This window comes from Leucopleurus acutus (genome assembly GCF_964270905.1).
Source record: "Leucopleurus acutus genome assembly, chromosome: 6".
Taxonomy (NCBI): domain Eukaryota; kingdom Metazoa; phylum Chordata; class Mammalia; order Artiodactyla; family Delphinidae; genus Leucopleurus; species Leucopleurus acutus.
The window spans coordinates 32,507,899-32,525,061 of record NC_139149.1 but is presented as its reverse complement, the minus strand read 5'-3'; the positions used below and the strand labels follow the sequence as shown (position 1 = coordinate 32,525,061).

At 36.6% G+C, this 17,163-nt stretch overlaps 1 protein-coding gene across 1 annotated transcript in view; it reads right to left on the bottom strand.

Moving 5' to 3' along the window:
- ARHGAP15 (Rho GTPase activating protein 15) overlaps positions 1-17,163 on the bottom strand; it is a gene marked incomplete at its 3' end in the record, with an annotated part of 621,352 nt that overhangs the window by 243,242 nt on the left and 360,947 nt on the right. The window contains exon 9 of the mRNA XM_082841317.1: positions 11,393-11,515. Coding sequence (XP_082697443.1) covers positions 11,393-11,515 — 123 coding nt within the window. The remainder of the gene's footprint in view (positions 1-11,392; positions 11,516-17,163) is intronic.

The following is a 17,163-nucleotide window of genomic DNA, read 5'->3' as shown; positions in this document are numbered from 1 at the left end:
TTTTGCGAGTTGAAGAAAGAGATGTACACAACATTTCACCCCTTCTATTATGACAGTTTATGCTTCCTGTACAGCTTATCTAACTCCAATGCCTGGGAAATAGACACGATTACCACCTTATGGAATGCTGCTTAACTTTAAATGTTCCCTACAGACTAGAAACCCACTTCATCAAAATTTATCTCAGTTTCTCAGGAATTATTTCTTCTGTAAGCTTCTGAATATTCCTGTGCAATTTTAAAATTTAACCCAAGATTGCTTAGACATAACTATGATATAAAAAGACAGAAAAAATTCCCACACTAAGGGAGTTTGTTCACAAGAGTTCCTGTGAAAGAGCTGTGTCCTATGCCCATGTACACTTTAATCACTCACTCTTTCAGCTGTTATCAATTTAAAACCAATGAAACTCCCACACTGAGTCCATTTGAGCAGTCAATTTTAATATCTCAAGGCATCTGTAGTTATTCTGAATTGGCTGCAAAAGCAGAACTAACAAGTTAAGCTCTAACCATAAGTCGACATCAGGCTGGTAAACCATTCATCAAACACAGACAGTTAGTCAATACTCCAGTATGAAAAACCAACTAGCATTTTTAAGAAGAGCAATATATTCATAATATGTTTGGCAGTCTGGTTTGCATTGCTTCCTTGATGGCTGTGCATTTAACTTTCTAGTCAACAGGGTGCTTCTTGCACTGCCAAGGCAACGTGTTTGAGGGAAAACTGGTCAGTCTTCCCATGTTTGGGTAATATTTTTACACAAGAATAAAAGGGATGGAGGAATGTGCCTTTTGTGAATAAGAATCTAGAGAGTGTCTTAATAGTTGCTTTTTATAAGAAAACTCTTTCAACCATATGTTCTGGATCTTTGAGCACAGTCTCCACTTCAAATATTATGTCACTGTCAGGCCATGTGTCTCAATTTTGTGTTTGGAAAATATGGTTGCTTGAAATACCTCTTTCTCTCCCAGGAATGACTCCATGACAGGATTGCTGCCTCCCATAGAGAAAAGACAATGAAGAAGGAGGAGTATTCAAACAAGATCAAGGCAGTCATCACTTCAATCAAATTATTTCCAAATTTCAGGAGCTCTGGGGGCCCTGCGTGAGGGGGAGTGAAGGGTGTTTATGACATATAGCTGCCTATTCCCAGAACTCTTTTATGTACTTTTATTTTATCTTCAAAAAGAAAGGACATATTAAAGAGAAATATCTAAGGAGGAACAATGCTACATAAAGTTTATGTTTTCAGATCTGTTGCCCCAGAAAATGCTTTGATAAAACACACTTAGAGCTACATAGTCAATTTCAAAGGGAGGTTGGGAGATATACCTCCCCTTATTGCAATTTGACTAATACTGACACTCCACCAATTATGAATATCCAAATTCTGATACGGCCTCTTGCCTCTTTCCCACAGAGGAAAATAGAATATGCTGGAATAGCACTTTTGCCACACAGAGTTATTTTTTTGATGACTAAATTTTACAGAGGCTAGTCAAATTTCAATGTCTATAATCAGATAGGGTAACAAGTCAAAAGAGATATTTTTATACTGAACAAAATTTGTCCCTCCCCCAAATAAAATGATACAGTTCTTTTTTTCTTTATGTTGGGAATTTGTGGAACATTGCTGATTTATAATAGAAATGAATTTGCGGGGAAAGATTTGTAGGCCAGACTGTCAGTGATGCTAAAGGAAATATTATAAAAGAACACTCTCTTAATCTTAGGATATGTCAAAATGAATTGTTGATATTAATATTTCCTGTACTTGTAGCAGCCCACACGTCTGCTGAATGTGGACCCTGATGAGGAGATGCAGGTTGGGAGAGCTCTGATATGTACCATCTTTAGAAACACATTCAACATACATGTAATGTGGACTCTCAAATCCCAATCATAGCATGAATACCTCCTTTCCCAAGCACTATGAAAAATTCAATTCATCTCACTACAAATGAAGCATTTATTCACACATTTGTTCAAATTATCAGTCTGCAGGTCAGGAAGAAATTCTGCTTTCTGCTCCCTCAATTATCCACCTCACCACAAAAAGAAATCAATGGCTAGTACTTTGTATAAGCAGTAGAATTATAAAAACGACAAAGGAGAAAGTGAAGCGCCAGCACTGGCTTTGGATACAGTTCGTATAGTCTACCGAGGCCCTGAAAAGCTAACGAGAATTAAGCTGAAGAATCTTCCACTGTCTGTGAGCTGGGTTTAGGAGTCATGAGGGAACTATGTGGTACGAGAACACCTGCTGGAAAACAGCAGGGTATCAATAATAAATGTAACCTTTAAAAAGGGGATTCTTGTGAACACTGAGGAGAGCCCTGCATCTTTTTCTTCTCTTCAGGTGGTTTCATGGAGGAAAGATTTAGGATGTGATTAGAGGACTGAACGGGTCATAGACCACCTCTCCAGAGGGCAGTGCAGCAGCCTCCTGGCACAGGAAGGAAATATCACATTGGCCTGACTTTTGGTCATCTGCAACTAGTTGAGGATATGCTTCAGAGAGCATATAAACTTGGGCTGGTGCAATGTCAGGGATGGGGAGGGGAGGTTTCCTAGCCTTTATACAGTCTACACACACACACACACACACACACACACACACACACACACACAATTTGAGTTAGAGCATGCTTAAAACATGGTTTATTATGAAACAAAACCTGTCTCTACCTGTTACTGTTTCCTTACTGGCACTCATGCTGATTTCTTCTTATTTTAAGGAAACTTGTCAGTCCTTAAACTGGAAGGCTTAAAGACAGTATTTTGAACTGGCACTAGGATTAGACTAATCCTGTAGGGCATGCCAAAACTCTGGACAATCTTTTAATGATAGATAGTCCATGGAATGAATAAAACCAGCATCTACTGCCAGGGCAAGAATTAACATGGGTTTTAGAGGCAATTGGCTAACAACGAAATACCAATATGCCGGTTTCAAATCACCTGGGTCTTATTCATTTTATATTCTCAGCATTTAGCATGCCTGTTACCAGGAATCCAGTCAGCTTTAAGGCTAAAGTCTATTATCTGGAACTTTCTTTTACTTAAAAAAAGACAAAGATCTTGAGAACTTTACTCAAAGGGAAAGTAATATAATTTAAAGGAAGAAAAAATAACAATAATAGAAAATATTATTTGCAGATATACAAAATATATATAGTATATAAAATATAGTAGGTTATACCAGGAAATTACTGGTAAAACCATTTTGTAGGTACTAAAAATCAAGTATATATAAGTCACCATCTCAAATAATATATTCTAACTAATCCTGTGTGAAAAGGTCTCCCTCCATAAGAAAATAAGTTCTTGAACCTCAGGGAAACCAATTTATTATTCTGGCTCATTCTTTTCCTGCTTACCTAATTCACTCCCATTTCTGGACCTGATTTTTCTCCTGTTGTTCTAAAGTTATTTTGATTTTAATATCTCATAATATCAGGATCATTTCCTCCTTGGATAACAAGCTTTTAAAAGACATGGGCTTAACCTGCTACCCAGGTGCACTTTTTTCTCAACATTTGTCACCTTTCATGGTGACCTGTATTTTATTATTGAACAAAAGCTATCTATGTGGTACTCTGTTACCAACACATTAGCTCCCAAGAGCCTTTAAATAACAGAAATTGCCTGGGAACTCTAAATGCAGAGGAACCAGGCAGCTTATAGGCCAAGATAAAGCAGCTTAAGGTTGGCTATTAATTTTGGCTAATATTAAATCATGACACAGCTCACACGTAAGGATCACAGTTCAATTATGAACCGTAAAGAAGTTTAAAGAAAAGAAGATTTACAAGATATTTTTAAGCACATTAATGCATATTGTGGAAGTTGTGAGAGTATTTCAGGCCCCAGCAATGATAGACCCATGCCCCAGTATATAAATTCAAATATAATTATTCTTAGACTAACACTGATAAAGTGGCGAGTTGGAGCATACCTCTACTCAAAGGTATATTGCAGTGTTGCGCATATATTTTTTGCTTAAATTAATGATGTGACAGGTAGGTTACTTTGTCATACATTAGTTCTAACAAATTATTTTAAAAATACTTTCCTCAACGATTTTGCTATTCATAAACATAACTGTTGAACCTTTAGGGCTGACAACTTGTATCTGAAACTTGGATAGCAAAGCTTTCTTTACTTCTCAATATAATTGACATCTTTTACAAAAGTACTGTGATTTAAAAGACATTATTTTCTCATATGACAAAAACCTTAAATAATTAGTTGTGTGGGTAATTATTAAACATTCTAGCAATTAGATGACACCATGTAAATGGGTGTAGATAGGAAAGAAAATGAGCTCATGCCCATTTGTGTATAAAGAGCACCATGATAAAAATTACCAAAAAAGATAAACATGAGCCAACTGCGAATGATCTTTCTACTTTCCTTAAAGTAAATGAGTTACTGCTGCCTTTCCTTGACACTTGTTTGGATTGATTTCTCATACACTAAAAGAATACTTGGGAGAATGGTTTCCTAGGGTCATCTTGGCCATGATTTCCTCCATAAACATAATTAAGAAAAGAAAGAAGCAGGAAAGAAAGGAAAGAAAGAAAGATGAAAACAAGGAAGCAAAGACAGAAGGAAGGAAGGGAGGGAGGGAGTTGCTGAATGGTTAAGATAATGGTTATCTAATGGTTAATGGGCACTGTGTGAGATTCTTTACATATATCATTTCATTTAAGTTTTATGATGTAAATTTTGTATATCAAGAAGTCGATAACCAAATATTAAATTATATAGCTGGTAAATGACAGGATCTACCTTTAAGCTTAGATTAGTCACATTCTAAAGCTGCTCTACTTTCAAATAAATTCAGTTTTCTTAATTGTAAAATAGAGTTGAAAATTTTCTATCACCACAAAAAATTCCATAAAGACTGATTCAGTTTATCCAGAGTATATAAGACATACTGTATCCAATGGAAATATTTGATATTTGAGACAGATGTGGTAGTCCCTATAGTCCAGCAAAAACATATCATTGACAAGCTACCTCTACCCATGTATGCAGAGTTCCAGCTTATCTTGTTGGAGCCTCATTCTGTAATAAGAATGGACAACCACGGCCCACCAGATATTTGAGTCAAGTCACTAATGTGATGGAAATAGAATGAGAAAAATATATGAACGAAAGGAACCAGATGAAATTGATGATTCAAAGTAGAGAAAATTTTAAAATAAAAAAACCTAAAAGTACAAAACAACAAATTTTAATTTATATCCTTAGGTAAGTTAGAAAAAAATATAATCTATTGGGCTTCCCTGGTGGCGCAGTGGTTGAGAGTCCACCTGCTGATGCAGGGGACGCGGGTTCGTGCCCCAGTCCGGGAAGATCCCATATGCCGCGGAGCGGCTGGGCCCGTGAGCCATGGCTGCTGAGCCTGCGCGTTCGGAGCCTGTGCTGTGCAACGGGAGAGGCCACAACAGTGAGAGCCCCGCATACCACACACACACACTATATATATATGTATAATCTATTTTCTGTTTTCTCACTTATTCAATTAATTAATGTTTATTGAGTGCTAAGTGTCATCCTCACTATTGGGAATGGGAGTAGCATGGTCAAACAAAATTTTTGCCCTCACATCATGTGAGAGAGTGAGGTATGCAAGAAAGAACAGAGAATAAGAAAGACATCTAGAAAATTGAAAATATAATTGCTTAAGTAAAAATAAATTAATATAAAGGTGGAGGGGGGCGCTTCCCTGGTGGCACAAAGGTTAAGAATCCTCCTGCCAATGCAGGGGACACAGGTTCGAGCCCTGGTCCGCGAAGATCCCACATGCCATGGAGCAACTAAGCCTGTGTGCCACAACTACTGAGCCTGTGCTCTAGAGCCCGTGAGCCACAACTACTGAGCCCATGTGCCACAACTACTGAAGCCCACGCACCTAGAGCCCGTGCTCCGCAACAAGAGAAGCCACCGCAATGAGAAGCCCGTGCGCTGCAACAAAGAGGAGTCCTCGTTCACCGCAACTAGAGAAAGCCTGCGTGCAGCAATGAAGACCCAACGCAGCCATAAATAAATAAATAAATAAATGAAAATTAAAAAAAAAAAAGAGGGGATCAAACTGAGAATTCTTTCAGAACATGAGAAAAACCAATCCTGATGATCTAACACTCACATCATAAAGATCACAAAAGAGGAAACAGAGAAAACTGATGGGAGAAACTTATTAACATAATAATAAAGAGAAAAAATTCCAGAGCCAAAGAGTCACTGTTCCTCAAGTTGAGTGCCAAGCAGAATAAATTTTAAAAATTCTGCCAATATACATTATCTCGATTACAGAATCTCAAAGACAAACAAAACCCAAAAAACAAAAAAAAAACCCTCAATGATTCTGAAAGAAAAAAAATTCAAAGTAACAAGAGTAAGAATGGAAGCTGCAACTCTGTATTCTAGAGGCAATGGGATTTTATGCCCAACTGAACTATTGATTAAGTGTGCCTGCATCCTGAAGATATTTTTAGGCAGTCAAGTTCTCATGTTTCCTAAATGAGTCACTGGAGTTACATAGAAATAGAAGAAATTAAAGCAAGAAAGAAAAGGCATGTGATTCAGAAGACAGTGAATACAACTCAGAAGATCAGTGAAAGGAAATCACAGGGTGATAAATGTGAAGTCTGGAAAGCAACCAATACAAATGAAGTAGGATGGTGGAAGGACTTTAGAAAACAAACTGGGGTAAAACCAGGGAGTCACAGACTAAAGTATATAGAATGTTTAATTGAGAGGATTAAAGCCTTTGAGGATGTAAAGGCTCAGAAAGCAATAAAAAATAAAACTCTGGGGGAAAAAAAAAACATCTGTACAAGAAATTCACAATCCAAAAATACATCAAACTAAACAATAGCATGATTATAAGCAAATGATGAAGCATAAGCTTTAAAAATAAGAACATTATAATATGTGTGGCCGAAACGGCATAGCATTGGACCCATGGATAAGTTAATCCAATCTGGCAAATTACCTGGGGAAAAATTCCATAATATTTACATGATAAATATGAAGTAAATGCTCATGACTAACTGACTGTTTTTTTCACATTTAGATTCAAAATATGCGGGGGGCGGGGTGGGGGGGTGGGAAATAGAAGACTTGATTGTGGTTGTGAAACCACATAAACTTACTAATATAACCTTCAAATGTAAAAGAAAGGAGAATCTTTTTCACCAGGATCAAGGTGCATTTCTCTTTGAGAGTCACAGGGTCATGATATTGTAAGAAAAGGGAAGGAAGTCTAGTACTTGGTGCTGCAGTAAGCAGCCTTACCTAATCATAATCATACGAAAGCTGGTTTTTTGGTTTTCTGCTTTTAGAGTCAACCTATAAATAAGTCATAATTACAGAAACCAGTGAAATAATATAAAATTTCAAAACACAGAAGACTCAATAGCAAAGGCAGAGGAGATGAAAGGGCAAAGGACACTATGCTTCTCATCTTGCCAATGGATGCATTAAGTCTCAATTTTCTATGGTTAATAGAACAATAAATAGAGGTTCAAGTATGTTGGATGTTTCAGAGGAAGCCAACAGTAACAGCAAGACCGGCTATATTTGAGTATTTGGGGAAGAGAGGGCCAGGTAGATGAAGACTAGTTTAATTAAGTCAGATTCATTGTAAAATAAATCTGAGGTAATGTCTAAGCTTTATAAATAAAGATATTAAAACATTACAGATAAGCAAGATATTGACAAAAATCTATGCCCCAAATAACAATAACATAAGATAGGGAGGCAGCCACCAGAAGAGCTGTGAACAGAAACCATTCCAAACGGTGCCCTGCAAGAAGGAAAACTGGGGTAAGGCAGAAAACACTGCTTTTCATCATAAATCCTGGAGGCATACTATTTCATCCTCAGACTGGTTGTTTCCTCTACAATATACTGAGTAAAAAATACAAGTAGTGCAGCATTACTCTCAATTTCTGCTAATATCATCCAGTATGGTTTTGTCCATACAAAGATGAAAGAAACCACTTTCTAAATATACAGTACTTTCTAACTCTATCATTTTGATATAAGGAAACACTAGTTGCTCCTAAAAAACCAACCAATTGTTATCTTTTCTAAAAATTGCACTGCCAAGTGTTTTCTGTTCTTGGATGTCAATGCTGCCATTTGAAAGATTACATAAGGTAGTTTGGTTGACACTAAAGAGCTATAATCTCAGTTCCAAAAGCAAGTAGAGGACATGTATAAGCACACCTACCACCCTAAAATGTACCCTCTTCCCTATAATTTACATATTATACTGATTGGAGTTTTGTTTTCTATGAGAGGCTCAATGTAATAAACTCATACTTTTAAAAAGCTCTTGCCATTCCCTTGGCAAATGTGAAAGCACTTGGAGAAATTGAAAGCTTTTCAGAAGCTACCCCTGCAATGGCACAATGATTGCAACACCCACCTGAGCTATTACGATTTCCTTCCACTGGGTGATCATTCAGAATTATCTGATGGCCCCTTTTTGGCATCACAATGTACCCTTCTCATTAGTCATATTAAAGAAATCAGAAAATGCAGCCCCATCAAGAGACTGTTTCCAGATCTAAAACCTGGCCAAAGAAATCACATATTGGCTAGGTCTCCGTGAGTCCTAAAAACAGGTTTTGAAGAAAGGCTTTGTGACTGAGCTTAGACTGTGTGATACTGGGACAGTTTTCTTTTCACATAAAGTACTTTGTGAATATAGTTCTGCTGGGCATTTAAAGTCCATAAAACTTTCCTGCCCCACAGTGAGGGCTCAATAAAGGCTGGCTGAATTCAAAACTCAGGCCTCTCAGTCTGTTGGGAACACTACATAAAAGAGTAAACACTTTGAAAAGTGTCTGTGGCCTTGTCAAGCCCCACCCCCACCCCCCAGGTATCAGGAAGCACACTTGTAAGACGCAAACTACCAAAGCTTTCCCAAACCTTGGTAATGGAGGCCTTTATTCCACATGTGGAAAATTAGACAGTTTAAAGAATTTGATATATATTCTTTGGTCAAATGCACTGCAGAATAAATTTAAAGGCATTATCCCTCTTTCTAAATAATTCTTCTCTTGAAAGAGTTAAGTCATTTTACTTGGAGAAATTAAATATTTAACTGTTAATCATTAATTTATGTTATGTGAGTTTTCATAACCAATCAGAAACACTGATTTCATTGGTTTTTTCTAAGTCTTTGCCTTAGATATGCTAAGAAAATGGACTTAAAGTACTAAATTTGACTAGGCCTGCGTTTTTTAAAAATTGGTTTAATCCTTTCTACTCGGTTAAAAAAAAAAGTCTCAGAAGAAGCCTTACAAAAAATTCACAGTTAAAACTGAAACAAGCCCAAGAAGTGACTATATTTGCATAACTTGAACTGTATTTGGAAGAAAATTCCACTGAAGACAACAATGGAAGCTTATCAAATTGGAATTTCACATAGATTTTCCATAGCCCTACTAATGAATACTGACTCATTGGTCAGCTATGGTGAAAATGTAATGGAGCTCTAAGATAGGAAATGTATCATTGGAGTGTGTTCGGTGGTTCCATTACATCAGTATGAAAACTGCATCAGGCATCCGGTTTCTCTGCCGCTTTCTGAGACCAATTCTAGAGCACTATGGTTATTAATTCTTTAGCATTTTGACTGGGGCCAGACTGTGCCACTGAATTAAAATTCTTTTATTTTGCCACAGTCATGAAAAATTTGGACTTTATGTCAGATTGGGATTGTTTGGGCTACTTATCTGGTTTTATATTTTGTCAGGATGGCAGGTAACATGCTACTGAATCCTTTCTAAGAAACTTTTAATCTAGGGGATAAATTGGAAGGCAGAATTGAAGGTACTACTGTATTACTATATGAAGTTGGATCTGTAGAGGACCAAATGCTGTCCACTGAAAAGGACACTTCAGACAGTAAAAGTCTGAGCTAAGACTGATTTAAAGCACGTTCTAGTTCTACTTGCAAATGCTTACATTCTAAGAATTTTCCATTCTATTAGTGATAGGTATGTTCATGCTGCATAAAAGTTCACCTTTCACAATTGGTTCAGAATGCTAGATGATTTTTGTGATATGTTCACCTCTTCTAAAATGGACTGAAATTGATAGGTCAAACAGTTAGTCTAAACTATTGAAATAATTCTCATTCTAAGTAGTGCTGAAAATATTATCTGCTTTGTCCTGTTCCTGAGAAATAATTTCATATTAAATCACTTTTTGATTTCTATAAGGATCAGTCTTTCAACTTTGTTCTCAAAGTTTATTTTAGGACTTTATTTTAGCCCAAATTCTTTTCAAATTCTTTCTTGTATTTAACTTTCAAAACATATGCATCAGTTAGAAAATTTGAAAACCAGAGAGAATAATGGACTTGATGCATGTTTTCTTCTTAGGAAAATAATATATTTGCCTGTGTGATCTAAGTGATGATTTCCAGTGATAGAAATCTACATCACTGCTTTTATCTGTCCATCCATCCTTTCATCTATCTGGTACACTACCGGTAATAACGACAGTAGTGAATAATAATGGCATTAATAATAGCAGAGGACATTTCTTGAATAATTATGTTCCAGAAACTCTGTTAAATCCTTTAAATGGATTATCTCATTTATTTGTTTTAGTGGTCCTCTCGGTGGTGGGTATAAGTATACCCATTTAACAGAAGAGGTATCTGAGGCTCAGAGATCATAACTTGTTCAGTGTCCATATTAGTGAGTGGTAGAACCAAGGTCTGAATTCCAATTACAGTCTCTTGCCAGAGTGTTTTTTTATTCTGGTGGCTGGGCTGGTCTAGGATATTTTATATACTTTAGATATATTTGCAAAAGTACCTGCTTATTTCAGTTTAGATTGAGTTCTAGGTTCTCCAGCTCTCAAATCTGTAAGTTTTCATGACACTAGTTTATCTTGGACTTTCCTCCTAGCACTTTCTTCCTCGCACTTACTTCAGACTATGACTACATGATCAGACAACTTACAGGACAAATCAGGATTCATCTGAGAATGAAAAGGGCTGCTGTTACTAAGTATTCTGGGACGACAGGTATAACTAGGATTGTCCAGGCATGTGGGGACATGGGATCATTCTGATGGGCCACTAGGATATTTCTTCTCGGCTGCTGGTCCAGAGCCCAGATCCTCTGAGGGCAACACTAGGTGTTTTTTTTCAATGATCCTCTGATACAACCTTTATTTTCTCAGGATTAGTTTTCTGGACAACTATTTTTCCTCTGTTATAGAGTAGAACATTTAATAAGCAACCTAAAAAGACTAAAATATCTTAATACTCCTTTAGAGCTGAATAACTATGGACACAGAGGCACATTTATTTATCACTGTTACAGTAAAAGTATAAAATGTTCTATACCTTTAATAAGTCCTTTTTCTTGCAGAGTTTTCAGGGAAGGTCTTCGGGTAATAAACTTCTTTAATCTGCTTTTAACTCGGTTTTTGTCGCTTGTATCAGAAGCACTATGATGCAGTCTGAACACTGGAGATTTAAAAAAAAGAGGCTTTCAGTAAATTTTTCCTTTATGATTATTACTTTATGCAAATATGAATAGAAAACAGTAGTTATGGGACAACTACCTGAATTAATAGCTCAGGCCCTTCTGTTTAGACCGGGCATAGGAGTAAAAATTTGCCCATATGAAAATATTAGCTCTGTTGCAACATGCATGTGTAATGAGAATGTGGTTAGCTCCATATTTTCACAATTTATTTCACATTCATTTCCTCATATTTACCACAATAATCTTTATCTGTATAATTCCACCTAACTGTATCCATACACAAAATTGTAGAAAAGTTAATCTAACTTAGAGATAAAAAAGCTCTGGTTGGGCCTCCCTGGTGGCGCAGTGGTTGAGAGTCCGCCTGCCGATGCAGGGGACACGGGTTCGTGCCCTAGTCCGGGAAGATCCCACATGCCGCGGAGCGGCTGAGCCCGTGAGCCATGGCCGCTGAGCCTGCGCGTCCGGAGCCTGTGCTCAGCAATGGGAGAGGCCACAGCAGTGAGAGGCCCGCATACCGCAAAAAAAAAAAAAAAAAAAAAAAAAAAGCTCTGGTTAATTTCAATTAATTGTGATTATATACTGCCTGTAGGAAATGTAGGCATTTTCAAAGATCCTGCTTGCCCAAATAATTTCATCAATTTTCTTTATCAAGTTAACCCAAGGTGATTTCTTTTTCAGAAAGCAGATATTTCTTACTCTTCTTATTTGTGTGCAATTACCACTAGGTGAAATTCTGTAACACATATTGCCTCCAACTTTTGCCATGTCTTCATCAGTCCCCCATCCTCAGTTTCCTAGCCTCACTGTTATCTTCAAAGTTAGGTGTGCATCAAATTCATTTCCTAAGCAAATAATTGCTGAATGTCTACTGATTATCACATCCCACGCTAAACGCTGTGAATTCAATGGTGAACGTAACACTTAAGGTCTGTACCTTCATTAAGCATGGAGTCTAAATACATTTAAGTTATCTTATTATTAATGACTTTATTAACTAACTTGTTAACAATGATTCTTATCATTAATAATTCCTGAAATGATAGGAATTTATTATCTGTATGACTTGAGATACAGATCGTAAGTGGGCCCTTCACTGTCTTAACCTAATTACTGACGTCATGTGAGGATTTGGGGCACTTAAGGAGGAACATAGAGGTTCTTTTCCTCTCAAATCATATTTTAGAATAAGCCAATCATTCAGTTGGGTTAATAATAATATGACTAAAATGTACTGACACCGTAATTTATGCTTGATATTCTCCTAAGCACCTAACATGATTTAACCTAATCCTACTGCAATGTAAGCTACATGTAGGCAGGGATTTTTATCTGCTTTTACAAATGTTGTTCACTAATGTGTCCCTAATACCTCAAACACTGTTTAGAATTAGTAAGTGTTTAGTAGTCAATATTTGTTGAATCAAATCTCAAATGACCTTTTGAAGTATATAAACTAATTCATCCATTTTAGAGATGAAGAAGCTAAGTCAGAGAGTCAAGCTAAGTAACTTGTCCAAGGTGCAGTTTGGATATGGGACCAGTCTCATAGGATTTTTATCTGGTATTCTAATGTATTGGAATATTGGTGAAAGAATGGAAGGGGAAGGAAAACAGAAATATCAGGAGCTCACGTAGTCATTTCAAGTAGAATGGTTTTAATCAACTAAAATTCTTCAAGTAGCTATTGGGTGCAAAACACTTTACTAAGTTACAGCTGTAGGGGAGCTTCACTTGAGTCATTCTATCCTCTCCTGAGGAACTCAGAAGAGAAAAGAGAGAGACTTAGGAGGGAGCTGCAACTGGAAGAAAATAAATTGCCTGAATTAGAGGATCTGAAGTCAAATTTTCCCAGTGGGGTCTCCAAGGAACCCGCAAAAGTGCCTAAGGGAGAGTGTATGCTTTAAAAATTCTGCCAGGCCTAGAGTGTGAGAAGCTTTCTTATAACTGGTCAAATAAGGACATTTTTGCAACCTCCTTCCTCTAGCTTTGACCACAAAGTAGTTATAAACTTGTGTTAGCAAAATGGGGAGTTGGAGTGAAGTGTTAGGCTAAGGAAAAGAAGAGGAAGACATCCTGCCCCCCTCCTAGCTAAGTGTAGAGTGGAGTTTTAATTTTAAATTAAGTTCAAAATTTTGATTATCACATGGGGTTATACACTATTAAATACTGAGTTGAGACAGTACTTGCCACTTATAAGACCATAATATCTTCTATTATCTCAAAGTAATGTTCTCAATCTTAGTACTATTGATATTCTAGGCCCCAAAATTCTTTTTTGCAGGGAGTTGCTCTGTACAGGATAAGGATGTTGAGAAGCCTCCCTGGCCTCTACCCACAATATGTCAGTAGCACACTCTCCTCAGTTGTGACAATCAAAAATGTCTCCAGACATTGCTAAATGTCTTCTGGGGTGATAGGGGGAAAAAGTGCTCCCTGCCGAGAATCATTCCCTTAAACTGAAGGGACAAGTTATAGGACCTGCTTCAGTTCTTGTTTATTGGTGGTGGAAGGGCTACTCCCACGCTGACAAAATGTAAAGCAACAGTGAAAAGCAAAAAAAAAAAAAAACCCTATTATTTTAATAATATATCTCTCTATAAGTAGCATGTATATAAAAATATATATGTAAAACATATATATCTGATCTATCATCTATCTATTGTCTATCTATCTGCTATCTGTTAATTAAATGAGCTGTTTATAAAAGTACAACCACTCTCATGTGAGTGTGGTCAATGGGTCTATCACTTGAAAAGGTTGGGAAGCACTGCTGTAGACCAGAGCGTGCCAACTATTATACCTGACAGGATGGTTATGTAGAGTGAGATTTACGGATGCCCTCAGCACTCTGTGTAATTGAGCAGGACCAAGGCAACCTGAGCCCCTGGGAAATTGTTGTTGGCTATGAGCAGTCTTATTTATTTGTTCCAGTGGGCTATGCAGATATTATCATTTTTTTTGTGCATTTGAACATAAAATGGTTTGAGGAGCACTGCTTTAGACCTGTGTTGTCCAATATGGTAGCCACTAGTCACTCAGGGCTATTGAGTACTTGAAATGCAGCTTGTGCCGTAGGTTGAAATAATAATGTTTTGGATATTTTTGTTAAAAAATATATTGTTAAAATTAATATATTATTAAAACTTGTTACTTTAAAATATGTGGCTATGAGAAGATTTTAAATTACACACATAGCTCAGATATTTCTGGACAGTGCTGCTAGGTGATACACGCGCACACACACACACACACACACACACACACCCCCATACACACACACACATTGACCACCTACTGAATACATGGCAGTGCTGGATTTAACTGTTGTGGATAGAAATGCATACGGTCTATGTAGTAATAATACATCATGATAAGGAGTTTGAAGTATAAGAGACTAAGGGTTCTTAGAGGAGGAACAGACCTCAGGTCATTTTGGAGAAATAGCAAGTGCCTTGAAAACCCATGCAAGCCATAGTTGCTTTTACAGGACCATGAATGTCAGGCATTAACTGATTCAAAACTGTATGATTGGATGAGTCATTCTGAGTGTCTTAATATACTGTGCTTATATGCTATCCTATCAACTTTCATCTGGGTCCAGTCATATATAATCTGCTCCAATTGATAGCTGTATCAAAGCCCCATGGCTCTGGGTTCTAGTACTGGGAGCTAAAGGAACACTTATCCTTCAGGAAAAATCTACCTCAGTAATTCTGGTCTCAAGTCTGTCTGCCTTTGAAATGATATGGAATAATCAATCTAAATTTTCACAGGTTACCATTTTCTATGTCTAGTCTCACCTCAAAATCTTGTCATTTTCCATGATAGAATGTCAAGAAATTAAGGGCCAAAAGAGGTATTTTTTTGGCCAGTTAGGGACTAGTAAATATGATATGATTAAAAAGTACTTTTTAAATTAAAACACATACATGTGGTATAAATGTGAGATTATGGAAGTAATTATATAGTGTATATATATATATTGTTTTCAATACCAACTTCTGCCTCCACATGTGAGAAATGTACGTAAGGTACACTGTTTTTTCAAGAAAAATGAAAGTGTATTTTAAAATGTTTTAGCTTGTTTCTTTCTCATACATTCTGAGAAACTAGCAGAGTCTTGAATATGATTACACAGTTTTTAACATAGCCAAACTATCCGAAGTTGCCTCTAATGATGACTTTCCTGGAGACAGACTAGAGTGTCAACTTCCATTTCCTGATGCCATAAATAATCGTCCTCAGATGACAAGTCAAATTGCCAGGCCTTTGCCATCATTCATTCTGCTCACTTTGTTCTAAGAAGAGATCTGCAGAAGTTAAAGTCAATAGATGACTATAATATATGGCATAATTTTTATTAACCAAATAACTTGAAAGCGCTGTAAATACAAACTAAAAATGTAAAAAGCACATGGTTATAAAGCAAAGTCCATCACTGGACCCCTGTAAACAGCAATAAAACTCTTTGAATATTGTGGTTTACAAATCTGATTTTAACAGCCAAACTTATAAAACAGTTTACGCTTTTCTGTTGTCAAGGGAGAAAAACTTGCCAAATTGTTCATTTTAAGTAAATACAACATAACCAATTAAGGAAAGCAAAATTTAAACACATGCCTATGGTAATCAGGACATAGTTTGCTTCTGATTTCACTACTGATTTTAACAGAACAGTGTTCCTTCCACTTTCCCACAGCACCCAAGTGACCCCACACATACTTTTAGAAACTTGTAATCACACAGTGCAAATAAAAGGACACTTTACTGGAAAATACACAGTGTGGTACAATAATCCATCATTTATGAAAAATAGAATTCAGCCTTTTCTCTTTCCTCAGAGATTCAACTACTTTTTGAGAGTGAAGCTTACTGCAATTTAAAGATTTATGTTAAGCCAATGAGCAGTTTTTTTCCGTTCCCATTTAAACTTTTTATTCAAAAATGAAAAGAGACTGAAGAGATAGGGGTTTAAATTCCAAAGCATTTAATCTGATTTACAGAGGAATCACTCTTAATTCTACATATTTTCACCTCCACGAAAAGTTAACTTGAATTGGATTAGCTTTCCAGGTATTCTAGAATTTACTTTTATTTCCTTTATGCTTTCTCTTTTTTTTTCCGCTGATGGGTGATCTTTTCTTTCAAGCCCAAACAAATAGACTATTTTTCAAAGCGTAAGAATTTTGAATAACAATATGCAGTTTAAGTCTCCACACTCATAGGCCAAAGGCATTAGCTTTAAGCACCATTCTTAACCAGTGGAGAGATTTAATTGGTGTTAAAGCTGCTCACACAAGACAAGAGTTAGGATCCTGGGCTTTTCAAGATGATCTTCAATAAATATCATTACATATGAGAATAAGGCATTAGCCCAACACAAGTTTTATACCTGACGCAGCCATTATGGTGTTAAAACCACCTCTAGAGGTAGGAATGCTTATTGTAAAGGATGCCCTTTGTATATTTATTTCCCAACTTTAGTAATGGGAGGAGGAAGCAACACAATTTAGATGATGAATATCCACTACCATTCTATTAAGGGATGGGAACCACAAAAGAAAAACCTTCAAATCTTCCAGAATCCAACGGTTTGGATAATATGATCCAGAACTGTGCATCT